The sequence below is a fragment of the Galeopterus variegatus genome, unplaced genomic scaffold (assembly GCF_000696425.1).
Source record: "Galeopterus variegatus unplaced genomic scaffold, G_variegatus-3.0.2 Scaffold111, whole genome shotgun sequence".
Taxonomy (NCBI): Eukaryota; Metazoa; Chordata; class Mammalia; order Dermoptera; family Cynocephalidae; genus Galeopterus; species Galeopterus variegatus.
In genome coordinates, this window is record NW_007726222.1 from 792,538 (window position 1) to 812,496 (window position 19,959).

At 37.1% G+C, this 19,959-nt stretch overlaps 1 protein-coding gene across 1 annotated transcript in view; it reads left to right on the forward strand.

Annotated features, from left to right (window-relative positions):
- RASA2 (RAS p21 protein activator 2) overlaps window positions 1-19,959 on the forward strand; it is a 90,726-nt gene that overhangs the window by 27,365 nt on the left and 43,402 nt on the right. The window contains exons 5-8 of the mRNA XM_008586689.1: window positions 10,912-10,995; window positions 12,634-12,706; window positions 16,173-16,249; window positions 17,217-17,318. Of these exons, the coding sequence (XP_008584911.1) occupies window positions 10,912-10,995; window positions 12,634-12,706; window positions 16,173-16,249; window positions 17,217-17,318 (336 nt within the window). The remainder of the gene's footprint in view (window positions 1-10,911; window positions 10,996-12,633; window positions 12,707-16,172; window positions 16,250-17,216; window positions 17,319-19,959) is intronic.

Consider the following 19,959-nt stretch of genomic DNA (forward strand, 5'->3'; position numbering starts at 1 on the left):
TGCCTGGAAGTGGGAGTGGGGTCCGTCCCCAGATCCAAACCTCGGGTTCCCAGGCAGGCCCCAAGGTGCTGGTGGTGTGCCAGGGCCGGAACTAATTTTTTGTTCTTTGCTTCTAACGGGGGAACTTCCTGTGGGAACCAGTACTTGAGTGTGTGGTTGTTTAAATTGCTGCTTTGCTGCTGTTTCCCTAGGGAAGGCTTTTTGTGCTGCTCAGTGTTTAATGGTTGATCTTATAGGTACTTCTGGCTCACCAGAGACCCGGTGGATCTGTGTTCTGATCTGGTCCTGAGTTTTTTCATCAAACTGCACCCCATGCAATTTTGCATTCCTGACCAGTCTCCTCTGAGTGGTCCTGTGCTGACTGGGGGGCAGATCAGCTGTCCTTGCTGTGTCCCGGTGTTCCCTGGTGGGCCTGTCTCCCCCACCGCCCTTGCTGCAAACACTTCCCATGGGATGGGCCCTGTGCTGGTCCCTTGTGATGACTCACCAGCCTCTGAACGGCTCCCTTTTTTCAGTTGTTCTGGCTCCTCACTCCTGTGTGGGTCCACATGAATACTATTAGTGGTCTTGCTGTCCTGTAGGCCACCAAGGCCTTCTTCTCCCCTGCCACGTCCAAGTAACTCCATCTGAAGGGCACAGCTGCAGCTTCTGCCAGCTTCTGCTCCGTGCGCTCATCAGCTTGAGTCTTAAAGCAGCTGCGGCCCAAAACGCTCAGAGCAGCTTTTTCTTTCTCTCATTGTAGTTTCTCCCACCTTCATGAACTCCGTAGGTCTCTCCTCCTATTCCCCTGAGCTCCAGCTTCCCCAGCTTGGCTGATGTTACATTTTTATAGTTGTAAATTTGGTTGATTTGTGGGAGAGTGTGATGCTGCGGACCGTCTATTCCGCCATCTTGGTTGGATCGCTGGGTTGGTTTATTTTGCTTGCTTTCAATTTAAGGTTTTCTCTCCCCATTTTATTGTTTGTTTGTTTGTTTGTTTTTAATATGTAGAATATTAACATGATTTCAGAAGTCAAAACCATACCAAAAGGCATTACTCAGAGTTGTGGTTCGGTCCCCTCTCACTAAGCTAAGCTCCAGTCAGCCATGATCTCATTTCTGTCTTTAGGGTTTTTGCCTTTCTAAACTGTCATTTGAATAGAATCGTATAATATGTAGACTTTTATGTCTGGCTTCTTTCACTTACCATAATGCTTGTGTGATTCATTCACATTGTTGCATACATCAAGAATTCATTCCCTTTTTTAAATATATTATTGTTTGTTTTCATAACTTGCTATCCTCATTTTACAGGTGACAAAACGGAACTACAGGTCGATTAAATAAGCCTAAGTTCAAAAAGGAAATAGAGGTGCCTGCATTTGAACTTTGGCAGCTTGATTTTTGTTCAATTTTTTTTCAGATAATTATAGATTTACAGGAAGTTGTAAAGATAGATACACAGAGAGGTTATGTGTACCCTTCACTCGGTTTCACTCAGTGGTTACCTCTCACATAACTACAGCACAGTATCAAAACTAGGAGATTTATATTGGTACAATACAAGGGTACTTCACTGAAAAATAGGATTAAAGATAATATGGATCTTTCCATGAACTTTTTGAAGTGCTCTTGTAGTTATATATAAGCTTATCACATGTGTAGATTGTGTAACCACTACCACAATCAAGATACAGAACTGTTCCGTCACCATAACGATCTCCCTTGTGCTACCCCTTTATGGTCATTTTTTTAGTGGTTGCTTTACATTATACATGCATAACATCATAATCTACTGGTATCAACATTTTACCAGTTAAAGTATAGGCACCTTGTCTTCTTTTAAATCCTTTTACCTTCCTCCCTTTGTAATATACTTTGTCTTAAATATTTCTTCTATATACATTAAGAACCACATCAAACAATGTTATAATTTTTGCTTCAGCCATCTGACACAATTAGAAAGGCTAAGAGGAGAAGAAAAGTATAAATCTATCGTACATACCCATATTTTTTCTCTTTCCATGTTCTTTTTTTCTTTCTGATGTTTTAAGATTACTTTTTTTTTTTATCTTTATCTTTATGTTTAGAGAATTTACTCTTACTGTTCTTTTAGGATAGGTCTACTGGTGATATATTTTATTAGTTTTCCTTCATCTCAGAATGTGTTGATTTCCTTTTCATTCCTTAATTATATTTATACTAGACATAGAATTCTGAGCTGAGATTTATTTTCTTTGCAGACTTGAAAAACGTACCACTTCTGTCTGGCCTCTATGGTTTCTGATGAGAAATCTATCATTCAAATTATTTTTCCCCTATAGGTAATACACCATTTCTCTCTGGCTGCTTTCAATATTTTTTTCTTTGCCTTTAGTTTTCTATCTGTTTTAGTTTGACTAAGATGTATCATGTAATGGATTTCTTTGGATTTGTCCTGTTTGCGATTCGCTCAGCTTCTTGAATATGTACGTTTATGTCTTTTGCCAAACTTGAGGAATTTTTGACCATTACTTCTTCTAATATGTTATCCGCCCCCCATCTTTCTCCTCTCCTTCCATAACTCCAGTGGCACAAAGGTTAGATCTTTTGTTATAGTCCTATAGATGCCTGAGGCTCTGTTTTTTGGGTTTTTTTCCCACAGTCTATTTTCCCTCTTTTCTTATTGGGTAACTTCTGTTGTTCATTCTTCAAGTTCTCTGATTCTTTTCTCTGTTCTCTCCATGCTTCTGTTGAGCACATCTATTGAGTTTTTGTTGTATTTTTAAGTTCTGAAATTTATATTTGGTTCTTTTTTATATCTTTTATTTATTTGGTGGGACTTTCTGTTATTTTGCTGAGACTTTCTATTTTTTTCATTTGTTTCAAGCATATTCGTAATTGCTCATTGAATCATTTTTATAATGGCTGTTTTCAAATCCTGTCATATAATTCCATCATCCATGTCATGTTGGTGTTGGCATCCATTAATTGTCTTTTCTCATTTAGGGTGAGGTTTTTCTAGTTCTTGGAATGATGAGTGTTTCAGTTATATTCTGGACACTTTGGGTATTATGAGACTCTGGATCTTATTTAAATCTCCTGTTTTAACCAGCCTCCTCTGATGTGTGCTGGTAGTGGAAGGGGAATGCCTGCTCATTTAATGTCAGGTAGGGATAGAAGTTCAGGTTCCTGACTCAACCTTCATTGACACCTGTAGGGGAGGGCTGAGAAGAGTTCCTTGTTACTACTGAGTGGGAGTTCAGGCTTCCCACTAGTCCTGTGGAGACCACTCTGACTTTAATGGGGGAGAAGTGCCTCATTACTTTCCCTGTGTGGCCTTCACTGACACCATGGTTGGGAGGGGTTAGTTACCCCTAGAAGGTGGTAAAAGACCTGGCTTCCTATTCAGGATGTACTCAATTGTTACAGCCTGTCAAAGGTAGAAATCTAGCTCTCCCTCCAACCTTTGGCCTTTGTTGATGGGGATAGGAGTGGAGCCACAGTTTTATTCGTGGTGTGTTTTTGTTTTGTTTTTGTTTTGGAGTAGGTGGACACTGTCTTAAAAATGTTTCTGTCTTGCTAGGCTGCCAATTTCCTGGTTCTTTGGCTACAGAGAACTGGCTTTTATTAGGGCATTTTTTTGTCTGTGCCTACTGGTGTTTCTACGTTGCTGGCTTCTCTAGTACTCAGTCTGGAATATATTAAGTAAAAGGAAAGCCCAGGCAATTTAGTTCTATGTCTTTCCTTGGGTCCTGAGGTCTCTAGTTGGTTTGCCTTCTTCTCTTCATCTTTCAGAGTTTTCTAATGTCTAATATATATATGTCTAATATATATATATAATGTCCAGGGTTTTTAGCTGTACTTAGTGTGGGGAATAATGGGTATGCATCTACTCATCTTGTCTTAAAACTGGAAACCAGTTCATTTCTTTGTAGTCATAAGTAGTATTCCATTACATAGAATTTGTTCATCCATTTACCAGTTCATAGATATTTGGATTATCTCCAGTTTGGGGCTTTTATAAAGAAAGCTGCTGTAAATGTTTACAAACAGGTCTTTATATGAACACATGCTGGTCTGTATTCTTTTCTTCCTTCTCTTTTTCACAGTTTCTTAAGCCTCTGCTGTCCATACTCACTGACATGCAGTAACTGAGCTCCAGTAGTAGCTTTGTGAAATTTATTGTTGATTTCTCAACTTTACAGGTATTTTGAAGTTTATGATATTCTCTTTTTTTAGTAATACTGAAGGCATGGCTTTATGTGTGGTTCTCTTTGCCCTCTTTGCTGAACTTTTGGTTTTGGGAGGTAATGTGTGGAGAGATTCATATCTTAGTAGTTGCTATTATCCTCCAGACCTGGAAGGTACCCATTGCAAGATTGAACTTCAGTAAGAATCCCATCCATTGATCTTCACTATGTCCTTAGCCACCCCTATTTTCACTTCCATCTGTGTCTTTTTCCATAATTTGTCACTCTGATCATTTTCTTGCAGGTTCCCTAAACTCCTCTGCTCTTTTCTTCATCCCTCTTATTTACCTGGAAAAACCCTAATATGAATGAATGGGACCACTTCCTTTGCATTCAGTCTGCACCTGAATATTGCTGGGGAAATTGCACAGACTGATTTCACTTTAAATTCATCATCATAGACCTCACGTGGGCATTTACATTTGCCCTGGAGCTTTGCTGTGCTTGACTGATATACTTATGAGATTCTCCATCACCACAGACTATAAATTGGTTACGTCTTTCTGAATCAAAATCTAAAAACCTGTATTTGCATTCATTTTCTTATCCTTATGTTATAGTAGAGGAGGTGTCCCTTTTGTTGCAAATGAATTCTCTCATCTGAGCTCTGGATTCTGTTTCCCCTACTCAAGGACTTTGCTCCTTCAGTTATGCCTTTTTTTCTCCTGTTTCATCAGCTTTACACTGTCCTCTAGTTGGTTCTCACTAACATATGAATATGTTCTAGAATCTCACATACTAAAAGGCTTGCCTCCCCAGACCTCATCTCCACCCACCCCCCCGACCCCCAACTCTCTGCTCTCCTTTGAAGGCAGAATTCTCAAAAATTGTCTAGTAGATGTAGGGTGTGGGGAGTGTATGTGGGTGTGTGTGTGTGTCTCACACGTGCGTGCTAGCTCTGTTCTTCAAGAATGCCTAGAAGCAACATCACACCAGTAGCAGTGACCATACTTAACACCTGTATTTTGGTTTCTAAATACCACTCTCCAGTCAGCACTGCCCAGCAGATCTTTCTGTGATAAAGATAATGTTTTATATCTTCACTGTCCAATACAGTAGTCACTAGCCATGAAAGCTTGAACTATGGCTAGTTTGACGAAACAACTGAATTTTTATTTTCTTTAATTTTTATTAATTTAAATTTAAATACCTGCATGTGGCTAATGGTTGTAGTATTACACAGTGCAGCTCCAATGAAAAGAACCCAGAGGCTGGCCAGTTAGCTTAGTTGGTTAGAGTGTAGTCTTATAACCAAGAGCTGGGGCAAAGAAAATAAAAGATGAGCCTCGAGCATCTTGTGGCATCAGAAAGAAAGGAAGTGCTCAAAAAATGATGGGGGAATTTAGAAAGGACATTGAAACCAACTTGAAGAAATTCCAGTTGACCAAATCTGGGACAATTTGAGTCTCAAAATAAATCATGATAATAATGGATTAAAACCTATATAATAAAATAAGTATTCATGAGCCAGTACTGATATAAACAAACAGTTAAATAAATAAATACACAGGGGAGAAAGGACTGCTTTTCCTTATAGTAGAATTCTAATTAATGAATGTAGGAGGAATGATGGAAATCAAAAATCAGCATTGGCAAACACCACAATATTAATTGGGTGCAGGGACAAATCACCTGTGGATGCTAAATAAATGAGCACAGTATGATGACAAACAGCATGTTTGCATAATCTCAAAGAATCTCCCCACAAGATATCTGATAAATACCACCTTAACCTAGTGGCCAAAGTAAATATCACCGGTAATGAGACATCCAGTACCTCCTGATATGATGTATTGAGAAGGACACCAAGATGCATAACCTCATTGTAATCATGAGCAAACATCAGACAAACTCAGATTAAGAAATATGCTACAGAAGGGCTTCTAGTCAAGAGGGTGGAATAGACAGTCCCCAGCATCATGTTCTCCCACAGTCAACCAATTTACAACTATTAAAAAGCAATGACATCAAGCCGGGGCCGCTAGAGCTCAGGGGAAGAGGAGAAACCTACAGAGTTCATGAAGGCAGGAGAAGCCACAATGAGAGAAAGAAAGGACTGCTCCTACCATTTTGAATCCTGGCTTCAAGGCTGGCCTTTCTGAGCACATGGAATAAGGGCTGGCAAAAGCCACAGGTGTGCTCTTCCTATGAAGTCGCTTGGAGATGGCAAGGGAGAAGAGGGCATTGGTGGCCCTCAGGCCAGCAAGACCACTAACTGGATTCCTGTGGACCCACATAGGAGCAAAGAGCCACAACAACTGAAAAAAGGAGCCACTCAGACACTGCTCATCCTGTGGTGGCTGTGGCAGCTGTAACTGAAGTAATTGCCAACAGTGCCTGCAGTAGACCTACTTACCAGCTCCCACTTGCACTCAGTCAAAAAGAAGAGAGTTTAATACTGGGGTGTAAAGGGTAGAAGGCTTGAATGCAGAGTGTGCCACAAAGCAAAAGTTCTCATCTAACCATCAGCCACACAGATGGAGACCCCCCCACTTATACCTACCAATAAATGTTTTGTTTCTTTCTTGAGCATAACATAATCCAAATGAAAGACTGGAAACCTATCCCATTTCCAAATTGTATATTTACAATCTTTTAGTATATTTACACTCTCAATATCATCTGACCCCTGAATGAGATTGCTGGCAAAAGTTGCCTTCTCATTTAAGGCCCAGCTCAGCATTTCTAAAGAATTATCCAATTGTGTGTAACCTGTTTGTGGCAGGTCAGATTCTTCTTGAAATGCTTGCTGCAATGCTGAGGTTCATCTGAGCCACCCTCACAGTCCTGCTCACAGTCACACCCCCAGGAGCGGGGAGCACACACCCCACTGCTCCACACTGGAAATAGCCTGTCTGGCAGGAATGGGGAGCTACGGCAGCCAAAATAGAACTCATTGTGCAAGTGTCTGTCCCATTTTACCATCAAGCAGTTCTTACGTCAAAAAAATTATGTCAGCTCCAGCTCAATATATTTGAAGGCAGATAGTGAACAACCCTTATACTAGAGCCTGTGGACTGTAATCAGAGCTCACAGTCAAATAATCTCAGCAATGGCATTACCAGATACTGATGATCCCAAGCAGTTTGAATAATACAAACAGCCAAACACACATACACACACATTTATGACAAAAATATTAAATTAAAATTTTAATTTAAGTATAAATTTTTTTTAAAAAAGAAATATGCTACAAAATAACTGGCCAAGGATCATGGGACAAAAATGGAAAACTATTGAACTGTCTCAGGACAGAGGAGACTAAGAAGACATGACAACTAAATGCAGTGTGGGATCCTGCATTGCATCCTGGACTAGAAAAGGACATTGGTGAAATTTGAGTAAGGTCTATAGATTAGTTAATATTTATTAACTAACATTATATCAATGTTAGTTTCCTGATTTTGATAATTTTACTATGGTTACACAAAATGTTGTCATTGGGTGATGGATATACAGAAACTCCATATATTATAACTTTTTTGAAAGGCTGAAATTTTTTTTAAATAAAAAGTTCTTTTAATTATACATTTTGCATTCAACCCACATCTATCTTCTCAGTTCCAAACTCATGTCCACTTTGATGTCTCACAACATTGCAAACTTAACACATTTAAAACTGAGCATTCTCATGTCTAGCTCCTCCCCACAGTCTTAGCAAATGTTTAATGTCATTCAATGTATTTTTCATGTCAGATCTTGTGTTTTCAATCTCTAACTTTCAGTTTCTACAGAAGATGTGAAATATAGTTATAATAACTTTTTTTAATGCTCTGTGTCATTTCTGGTTCTGTTTCTATTGATTTTTCTTTTCATTATGGGTCATATTTTCTTGGTCCTTTGCATTCCTGATTATTTTCTGTTCGATACCAGACATCATGAAGTTGCTAGGTATTTTTGTATTTTATACTTCAGCTTTATTCAGTACTCAGTTAAGTTACTTGGATCCTTTTTGGTTTGCTTTTAAGCTTTGTAAGATAGAATGAGAGCAACCTTTACTCTAGAGTTTATATTTTCCTGCTACTGAGGCAGATTTTCTGTTTTGGTGGGTGGGACCTCTTGCTAGTCACATGTGTTCCCTCTGCTATTTTCCAACTTTCCTTTCCCCAGCCTCAGGTAGTTTCCTCATGTACATTCCTTATCAGCACTCAGCTGAGAACTCAGTGGGGATTCCTGTAGCTCCCTGTAAGTTTCTCTTTCCCTCTGCAGCTTTCTTCCCCTCAGTACTCTGATCTGGGAACTCTAGCCACTTTGACTCCCCCACTGACAGCTTTGTCTCCTCTTCTCAAGGAGATCATCTAGCCGTAAGGTGGGGCAATTGTAGGGCTTGCTTTGTTTATTCCTCTCTTGGGTATCACTGTCACATGCTGCTGATTTTGTCCACTTTTTTAGTTGTTTTGGGTGGAGAACAAATCCAGTCCCTGTTACTCCATCCTGGCTGGACATAGAAGATAACATTTGTCTTTTAATTAAAAAAAAAAAATCCAAGGAAAATATTCAGATCAGTCTGTATTATAAACAAGTTTATACTAAATTTATCTTCCTTTATAAGTTCTAGATAATGTATTAATGTAAATGCTTTATATGTCACATATAAACAAATATAAGATAACTCAGCTTACTAAGGCTATTTTGAACATTTGTTTTCTGCTTGTCCATAGTTTATGATATGAAGTTGTTTTATTTACACATTATGAGAACAGTGGTCTCCTAGGTAATTAAGAAAATAATATTTCGGGGCCGGCCTGGTGGCGCACTGCTACAGTGCGCCGCTTGGGAGTGTGGCGGGGCTCCCGCCGAGGGTTCGGATCCCACATACAGACCAGCTGCTTACTGGCTGAGCGAGGTGCGGGCACAACACCGAGGGTTGCAATCCCGTTGCCGGTCCGGTCCGGAACGGGCGCGACACTGAGGGTTGCGATCCGTTGCCGGTCACGAAAAAAGACAAAAAGGGAAAAAAAAAGAAAAAGAAAATAATATTTCAAAATATATGTAGCTAATAAAATAACCTGTATTTAATAATATTACTTAAGTATGGCAGAAAACCCAATTTTTAACTGTCTTATATTTGAAAATTAAGATTACTTCTGATGATTTTTTTAGGTCCATACTTTTAGTTTATAGTCCTCATTGTTTTGGTTTGTGGATATTCTTATGGAAGTCTTTATATACTATACTGCATTTTTCTCAATTTTTCTCATAAGATTATAGTAAATTGGATTCCTATAATTAAGGTTTCTCATAATTAGTGTTTTTATGAGAAATTTCATATCACAAGGAGAGTAATACAATATTTTTAAGCACAGTGGGAATGTAGGAGGGTGCTTGACTTTAGGAACAATTAAGAAAGCAGAAGTTGAGTCTTGGCCCACTTCTTAGAAGTTGTGTTATACCTCTTTGAGCCTTACTTTGTTACTTTCTCAAATAACCTCCTTGAGCCTTACTTTGTTCTTTAAAATGGTGTGATAATACTCTCCTCAAAGACAGTTGTGAGGATTAGGTGCATTTTGTGAAAATGCGTAGTAAACTGCAAATGCTGTATAGAAATCAAGTATCGTTTTGAGGTTTAGCCTGAGAAGTGTAAGTTTCCAATAGAATGTACTGTGGGAAAATTTGACTGTACCTGAGCCCAACATTGAAAACCAGAATTATTATCTAGGCCTGTGCTTTCTTTGGTTAGTTTCAGAAATTTTTTAAGTTTGATTTTTGATGCCCAGTTTAATAGAAATGATTATCATTTCTCTCTTTACTCAGCAACACACCATTTGCACTTCACCCACATATGGGGCTTGCCAGTTAGCTCAGTTGGTTAGAGTGTGGCGTTATAACAAGGTCAAGGGTTCAGATCCCCTTACCTGCCATCCACCAAAAAAAAAAAAGATTGGTGATCTGTGTTTTATGAAGAAAAATAAGGATGTTGTTCAACAGCTTATCTTTCAACAAAGAATACTTTTCAGGAACACTCATGGGTTTCTCTTAGACATTAAGAAATGCAGACCGTTAGACATTAAACTAAATTCATGAACTTGAGAAATTTTGAGAAAAATATGTTTGGTGAGAATATTTGAGGAACAAATCATTAAATCAGATTCTGTGTTCTCTGTAAATACCAATGACTGTAATCCATGGAGTGGATTAGATGACTTTGGTTTTTCTGGTCTAAAACATTTTCTACAGAATCATGCAGGCACTGTTACTAAGAATCAGAATAGAAGCCTTCAGAATTAAGTGAGGCTTGCCCTATATTTATGAATCAGGTTTTAAGTGGAAACCACAGTTGTTTCCTTGTCATTCATGCTTAACAGAGGATATGATGCCATAGAGCCCACTTGGTTTGTAGTTTCTCATTGAAGGTTTGCACGTCTTTCTTTTCCTTTTTAGAAGCCATAGCAGTTTTGATGTATTATCAAACCACAAAATGTACCTTGTTGGGTATTTAGCAAGAGGAAATGTGTTAAGTACTATTTGGTAGTTGCAGTACTGCTTGTGACTTTCCTGTTCAGTCCTATTTCGAAAATATAGCATAAATAAATAAATGCATACATACATATTTTGAGGGTAGGTGGTATATAGGCATACAACTACAGGCACGTGGAAGACAATTTTGAACCCTTTGAATATATTACTTTGTATTTAAAGATAATATTTCTTATTGTTTAACCTGAATCTAATATGTTAAATCTCTTTTTTTCTGCCTTAGCATCAAAGCATGCCATGGGTTGCCTCTCGTAAATGGACAAAGCTGTGACCCTTATGCAACAGTTTCTCTAGTAGGCCCTTCTAGGTAATGTTTATTGAATTATTGTTAGGTTATTAAAGTTTTAAAGTTTGATTTAAGAATTAGAAAATTAAGGTTCTAAGAGCAAATGCTAAATAGGTGTTTATAACACCAAGTAATCAATGCTTTAAAAGAAAAATACTCCATGAGTTCTATTATACACTTGTAAACAACCAAGTTCTGTTTTTACAGAGGGAAAATGGGTGCCATTTCAAATCTTCCAGACTCTTAGGCTATGGGGAACAACCTCAGTTTTATACTGTTAAATTGTACTTTAAAACATAAACTTGACCTTTATTCTTCAACATTCCTACTTTCAAATGTCCTAAGTTTTATGCAGGTAAAATCTGTTTGAATAAATGCCAGCTTAGATAACCATATTCCATATGGAATAAAAATATTCCATATTTTTATCTGGAAAGCAGCTCAGGACTGGAAATTGCCTTTTTGCCTCATGAAATCTGTTTTCAACAGAGAGAATTTTAAGCTATAGAGAAACTACTGAAGTACTAGAGAGAACATGATATGAAGTACATCATATCATTAAATGATTTATGATAAATATTTTGTTATATAACTTCATTATAGTTTCTTTAAGGGACTGACTAGTCTGAAATTTGTCTACAACTTGAAGGTTTAGAATCAAGAAACAAAAAGGACAATATTCACTCTACACACACGCACACATACATACAGAGAGAGAGAGACACATACGCCTCTTCTTCCCAACCCCAAGATCTCTAGTTACTCTAATTTTTTAGTAAATCACTAATAAGTCATTTTGGAAAATGTATTTATATATTTATATAAAGTACCTAGTGCTGTGCCGGGTATTTATTGAGTGCTCAAACAATTATTATAGATGTTTTTAAATTTAAAAGCAAATACTCAATCCTATAACATTAAATGCTGTCAGAAGGGTTTAGTTTTACATGTTAAAAATGTTCAACCTAGCGGAGCTGTTTTTGTTCTTTGTTTTTTTAATAATATATACCTAACAGACAAATTTTTTAGTGTAATTGTTTAGTAACATAGTTAGGAACTGTTCGTCATATGAATTTGTGTTTTAAAAAGTCACTGTTGGTTTTGCTATTGTACCATAGTTGTGTAAGGTGTTAACATTAGGGGAGGCTGGGTAAAGGCACAGGACTTCCCCCTACATTTCTCTGTAACCTCGAATCTATAATCATTTCAAAAACAATAGGTTTTTTTAAAAAAGTAGTTATTGTAGCTGAAACCCAAAAAGTAAGCTGAGTTAAGAATGCATTCTGTGTTTCTCGGGTATTTCTCAACATAGATAAAGGTACTCTAAATCTCATTGTCTCCTTCTCACCATGTATTGAGTTGCTTATATAATAGAACGTGTTTTAAAAACCCCTGAAGACAGCTTGGCAGTCAATCTAGTATAGCCATAAAGATAATAATGCAATCTTGGCATATATAAGATATACAAAGCTTATGTATTCTTTGATTTAAGTTTGTAGGGACATCTCAAATTTTTCCCCCCAAGTAAATTTAAAAATACAGTCTTCCCTGAGTCATCTTAACATTTAAACAGAGGTCAGGCTCCCTGGTTGGAATAGCATGTTTTATAATTGTGTGCTATTAAGTTCTACAAGGTAAAACTCTACCACATTGGAACAGGAATGACCAAAAGAAGACAAAAGTAAAGAAGAAAACAAGCAATCCACAGTTTAATGAAATCTTTTATTTTGAGGTAATTTTTTGTTTTATATAAATGTTAAGATTGAATATTTAATATTAAATGCTAGCTTATTTTTTTTCAAACCATGGCCATGGTAATTATTTTATCAAAAAGGCAGCTAAGCATTTCTCTCCTGAAAGTAGTAGAATCGTGGTGTAATACAATGGAGGACCAATATATTAAAACAAACAAAGGCCGAGTTCTGATTGATTTGGGAGTTGGGGGGGGTTAGGCCAAACCCACTCCCCAGTCATCCTCACTATCACGTCCTCCTCCACACCCTCCCCCATCCCCTCCAGCCCACCACCTGACACAGTGGCCATGGAACTTTTCTGCAGAGTCCCTCTTTAGAATCACTAGTGAAGTAAGTGTGATTATCCCTTGGTAGATCTGAGTTCTGGTCCCAGTTGACTTTGAACAAGTCACAAAATGTGAGACTCAAGTTTCTTATCTTGTTAAAGGATAATATTGTACAGAAAAGCAATAGCCGCCCTACCTAACTCATAGCGTTTTTGTAAGGCCCTAAGCATGTGAGAATCTCTTGAGACTATAAAATACTATATGATTAGAGGCTTATTAAGTTCATTTTATTCTAATTCACTCTATGGACACATGATTGTTTTCATAGAGATTTTCAGTTGCCTTGAAGTTGTTTCAAATACAATGCTTTAGAGTTCTTTACTTTGGAGCATTTGTTTTAAAAAAAATCCTTTTTCATATTATTTGCAAACTACAAGAAAAAAACTCTCTAAAAGATTGTGTTCTAGTAGTGGAATATGTTGCAGTTGATATTAGCATGTTGGGAAGGTTTGTAAAAAAGAGTTACATTCTGTGCTTTTTCTTTTGTGTGTCTGCTTTTCTTGGTATTTCAAAGTGGAGACAGTGACATTACCTATAGTCATGCACTTTAATAAAGGAACACAGGCTGAAGAAAATGTCAAAAATGAAGTAGGAATAGTTGTGAGGGTGGAAGCAAGGGATAAAGAAAACAAAAGAAAATGTACCAGTGGGAAACTTTTCCACTCCCTGACTAAGGACTTGGTGCAGTTATTCTACATTTATTAATGTCTGTTACCTCTAACCTGGAGAAAACAAAGAAGACAGCAGTTTTAAGGGCTTGTGTCTAAAGGAACTCACACTCCCCATTAGTTCCACATTACCTTAAACCTCAGATGGGGTGGAATCTAGAATGCCTCAGGGGTCCATAAAATAGTCAAGGCCTGACCTGCCTGCTATACCAAGTGTACCTGCTAGGCCTTGAAACATTCATTCACAGGGTCCTGTATTGAGTTGATTATAAAGATAGATAAGGTTCGGTGTCTACCCTCTAGCTAGAGCAAGAGACACAAAGCACACACATGCATCCACAGCAGTAAAACACAGTAGATACTGGGGAGGTCAAATGAGCTCTGCTCCAGTTGAGGTGGTCAGGAAAGGCTTAAAGAAAGCCTGGATTTTCTTAAGTGAGAGGGAATAGAGTATTAGAGAGAAGAAACATTTTGAGCAGAGGCACAGAGACAAAAGCAGAAAGTCATATCCAAAGAACAGTGAGTAGTGACTCAACTGGGTTTATGTAAGGAAATGAAGGGAACTAAGATTAGAAAGATGGAGTAGGGCCAGCTAATGAAAGGCCTTGAGAATTTGGCGGGGTGCTTAAATTTAAGCCATTGAATGTTCTTGAGCCTGGAAGTGATAAGACTAAAGTAGTGTTTTGGAAAGAATTAACCGTGATCTGTGGGCCAGGTGGCTTAGGGAGAGAAAACAAAGATCAAGAGACTGCTGCAGTGTAGGTGTAAAAAATGAAAGGGACTGGCCAGTTAGCTCAGCTGGTTAGAGCATGGTGCTGATAACACCAAGGTCCAGGGTTCGATCCCTGTACCAACCAGTCACCAAAAAATAAAGGGGGGAGGGGGTCTGTTTTAAGAAAGTAGTAGAGAAGAAGGGACAGATGAGAAAGATACTGCAAAGAGCAAGATAAATTGAATATAGAAGAAAAGAGAAAGGGAGGGGTCAAGTTTTGCCCCCATGGTTTCAAATCTGGAAAAATAGGAGAGTTGGGAGTAAGGAAAAGGCAAGTGGTTTGAGGTGGGGCAATAATGAGCTTGAGGTCTGACATCTAAAACCCTCCAGTAGGCAGTTCACTTCTGAAACTTGAAGATGGGTGATGGTTATAGATCAAGATTCAAGATTTATTTACAGAGTCAAGAAAGCCGAGGGAGTAAAGGTATACAATAAAGGAAAAGAGGGAAGAAGCTCAGTGCTGCCACTTGTTGAGTACTCACCTTTGAACATGTCACTTCATTTCTATACTTAAGCTTCCTCATTTTTAAGGTGAGGATGGTAAATCTAGCCCTGCCCATGTTAGAGCAGCATTCTCAGGAACAAAGGAGATCATGGGTGTAAAGTACTTTGTAAACTGTACAGCAGTGTGTAGCTCCAAGTTGTTTTTAGAGCAAAATAAAAGATAAAACCTTGGAGAGTACTCATTTGTAGATCCTGAGGAAGAAACAAAGAGAGCAGAAGGTTGCCACGATAGTGCCTAGGTTAAACTCAAAGAAAAGAATGTTTTGGGAAAAGGAGATGTAGTTGTATGACCACTAGATCAGATAGAGAGGTCAAGGAAGGTGTGAACTGACTTGATCATCAGATCTGGTAATGATGAGAGAGATTGTAGGAGGGATGATCTGTGAGGAAGCCAGATTATAAGGAGATAATACTGTAGTGAGTGGGTGGTGAGGAAGTGCAGACTGTAAGGATGGATTACAGTTTTAAGATATTTGTCTGAAAAAAGAAAGAGAAAGGAAGACCATAATTTAACGGGAGAATTTTTCTTAGACTTGAATGAGGTGAACAAGCTGGTAAAGAAAGGTGTAATTAAAACAGATTGAATTCTTACTGCATGCTTACTGCATACTGTGTGGGGTAGACTTAGAAAAGGAGGATCATCTCATCCTCTTGTTGAGAAGAGGATGAGAAAAACCCATCAAGTAGAGAGGCCTGTGTGGGAGAGGACATGTTCAGGTGGACAGTAGTTGAGAAAGTTCTTGCCATTGGCCTTAATATTTTCAGCAAAAATGTGGGGAGGAAGTGTGGGTATGATTGATATCTTGAGAAATGTTGGGAAAATCTTCGAACAGTTCTCAGCAAGTGCAACTTCATTGAAATAGAACACTTTTACTATTTGAGTTACCAACAGACTACCTTTGAACCAGAGAACCTAATGTTGCTGTATATTGAGTTGATAGGGATGGCATGGAGGCAAGGATTCTTTTGATTTGATTTTTTTTTTTTTTAACACCACCTTATTACCTTCCTGCTACTTTCAGTTGTTTTTATGTTCAACTTTTGGGTAAGGTATTACCTAGGCATTTTCCTCTGTTTATATCTACAATTGAATATTTGGGGGATGATCATTTATAAGTCTATGTAGGAAAAAATTATTTTAAAAAAATTTTTTATTAAAATATTTTGTTTACAGGTAACCAGATCCAGTAGTTACACCAGAAAGTCCCAGTTCCAGGTAGAAGAGGAGGACATTGAAAAGCTAGAAATTAGGTATTTTACAGAATTGCTTTTTTCTGTGCCAAATGAATATCCTAAATTTAACTGAAAAGGTGAACCAACCTTGACAGAATTCTCTATAGCAAGTTGGTTGATGAAACTTAGAGGAACATGCATTTAATTTAAATTCAAAGTATCCTTTTGAAATCTGATTTCTTTGTAGAAATAGACAAGGTATCTTTATTTTATAAACAAAAATGACCTCTAATTTTCACCTATCCTATTATATTAATTTTTAATTTTTTCCAAATTTAATTTCTCCTTAAATTTCTGGATCATAGAATAATGGATGAAAAAGCAGTTGCACCTCAGCCAATTTAGAAATAATTTTTTTGTTCTTCTTAACATATCTGCTGTCTAACAGAAATTTCAGTGAGGTAAGAAGATAATTCAACAGGTGCATGTGTTTGAAGTTTGTGCTGTTTCCTAGGTCTTAAATATCTATGCTGTTTGGGAAGGGAAAGTTTTATAAATGCATGTGTAGGTGTGGTGTTAACAGTCTGTTCATCTAAAGGGTATATTAATTATGTGTTTGAAGTGATCATGTAATGCATTTTTCTAAATCACCCATCTTTACTTATTGATTGGTTATAATGGAGACAGAAACTGTAGTCTTGTGCCAGTTTCATTTCTCAAATTCAAAAAAGTAACTCTGTGGTCGTTATTGCTATAGGTTAAAATAAAGCCTAGCCTTTCAAACTAAGAAACTTAAGTGCCTTCTTTTAGACTATTTAAATGTGTTACTTTGTGCACTTTTAAATAAAAGTTACTGTAGTATTTTGCTTTCCTAGTCTGGATAGTGAGATATATGACAATGCTAACATCTTTTTCTTTTAAGCATGTAAAATTAATGCTGTAATACAGATCAAAGTAATTTGAAGCTATTTGGTAGTATGCATTCTTTCAAACATTTTTTGCAGAACATCATTTGCAAAAAATAAAGCCAGGTTTCCGTTTTCAGGATCGACTTGTGGAACAATGGTAACCTGGTCCAAGATGTTTTCCTAGGTGAGATTAAGGTTCCTGTGAACGTGTTAAGAAATGATTCCTCTCATCAAGCCTGGTAAGAAGACAAACATTCTAATAAATGCCATAGTTTAGTACTCTTTAATACAGTGTATATGCAAATAAATGCTTATTATGAACATATTTTAAGTTTGTCAGGGAGGAAGCCAAAAGTCATTAGCATTAATTGATTTGTTCATTAATTCATTGTTGCAGAAATATAAGTATATTGATAGTTTTATGACTTGATCTGTGTTACTAAAATAAAAGAATTTGGGCTGGCCCAATAGCTCAGTTGGTTAGTGTACAACAACAACAAAAGAACTGAATTGTCTAGGAACAATTTTTCTCTTCAAAGCACTATCTTAACTCTAAAGAGGACACGGAAAACATTTAAAACATTACTTAGGAGTTGCCCATGTGATAATATGCTTGGTCACAAGTCAACATCTGCAATTCAGAAGCATTATTAATGGTCACGGGAACTGTGGTAGATGTTTGAAAGCAAAGGGTTTATTCAGGGGACTCAGTTATTTATGGGAACCAACCAGTGATTTTCCTTCACCACACCCCATTGAAATGTACTGTGGATGGCCCCCCTTTTTTTTTTTTGAATGTCTAGGGTCTCATTGTCAAGCTGATTCAGTTAATACTCTTTTCAGGAGCTTTGGGGGCTCAGTAATGACTACAATACTATTTCACCTTTTTATGACTCTAATGGTGACATTAAACTGATGTTAAATTAAACCTAAAGTTTAGACATTAAATTGATGCATTTCCCTGGCAGAATAGTTGTAAAACTATTAATTTTTCTGTCTATTGCACTTAAAAGCATGTGTGTCCTGCGCTTCCAGTATGTTGGCCAGCCTTCCTTATGCCAGACTAGGGTTTCAACTGAGTATAAATGAACGTGCCTTTTAAGGACCACTTTTTTTTTTTTTTTTTTTTTTAAAAGATGACCGGTAAGGGGATCTTAACCCTTGACTTGGTGTTGTCAGCACCACGCCCAGCCAGTGAGCGAACCGGCCATCCCTATATGGGATCCGAACCCGGGGCCTTGGTGTTATCAGCACCGCACTCTACCGAGTGAGCCACGGGCCGGCCCTAAGGACCACTTTTTAGAACTCAAGTTCTGCTGCCTGCAAGACTAGTTGAAACTGAGTGTGCAGATACTTCTTATGGGGACTGGTCTTATTTGTCCTTAAAAGAGCCTGCCTCTCCTGATCAGTCATCAGACTTTCTTCATTTTGGACTATGTTGACTTCAAGCAGTGATCCCTGGTAGACTGACTTTCAGAGTCTTAAAATTTTTATTTTATTTTTATCTCTCCCTAATGCATATCTAAAATTTATTGTTCTTTATGATGGCATTTTGTATGTTGACAATTAAACTTAGTCACTATGAATGAAGACAATTAAACTTAGTCACTATGAAAAATTGGTGAACATTTGGGACCTGTCATCCTCCCCCACACCATGTCTTCTTCCATCTTCCATAAAATAGCATACATTTTAAAATGGAAATTTCTGAACTCAGTTTGTCACGTCTTTAAAATTATATGCCAGGTTACTCAGTACAAAAGAGAAAAATAAGTTGTTGTGCCTCCTAGGGCCCTTCAAAATGAACTTGAAATGTGCCACATAGCATGTATTTTAAATGCGATTATTTCCAGGCATACCTTAAATTTGGCAAAACTTTGTCCAACTATCTTGGCAAGATGTGAGAACATTAACAGACAAAAATCAATTTTATTCTTATAGATCTTTTTTACCAATAGTATAAATATTTTAAAGTAATCTGCCAAAAGTATAAGTGCTAAAATTTATACATTTGCTATAATATCTAGTGAAATAGAAATATCTGCTAAATCATTTACAGTTCCACAGATGTAAGGAATTATGTGGATGTCATTTCCTTTTAAGTCAGAAATAAAACTTAGTCTCCTTAATGAGTTGTAGAGCTGTATCATCCCCTTGTGGGGTGGATGATAATTGCATGAAAACTTAAGAATAGCTTTATTTACCATCAGGATTTCAGACACATTCTTTATAATCTCGATATTTGGGATAAGTTAGAATAATCATCAGTATTGTAATTCTGTTTGAAAAGTCTTTGTTCACTTTCCTCTTTCACATAATTTTCAGTATTTGTCTATTACACTTTTCTCCTAAAAATTGATTTTTGATGGTTCCAATTTAATTTTTTTCTCAACTTAACATGATGATTCAGTCACCCTCCCATTCTTTTTTGGCTATTCAGTTCCTTAAGTAATGATACAGATGCTTGATTCTGATGCTTTTGTCAAATGTTAGGATTACTTTGTTAGTGTTGGTATTGTCTAGTTTTTACTTTAACCTATGTAGATAATAGAATTTTATTTGATTTTTTGAATAGGTAATATACTCACATAGTTTACAGGTCAAAAGATAAAAAATCTGTCTCCTGCCCCTGTCCCCCAGCTACTCAGTTTCCTTCTTCTGAGGCAGCCACTGTTTTTGAGTTTCTGAAAATATTTTATGTGTATACAGGCAAATACATATATATTTTTTCTCTTTTTATGCACAAATGGACACTTACTGTATCTTGTTCTGCACCTTGTTTTTTTTTTGTTTTTTTTTTTTTTTCATTTAACAATATAGTAGAACTTCAATAAATATTTATTGATTCTTGAAAGTGATTAAGAGTATGGACTCACGAGC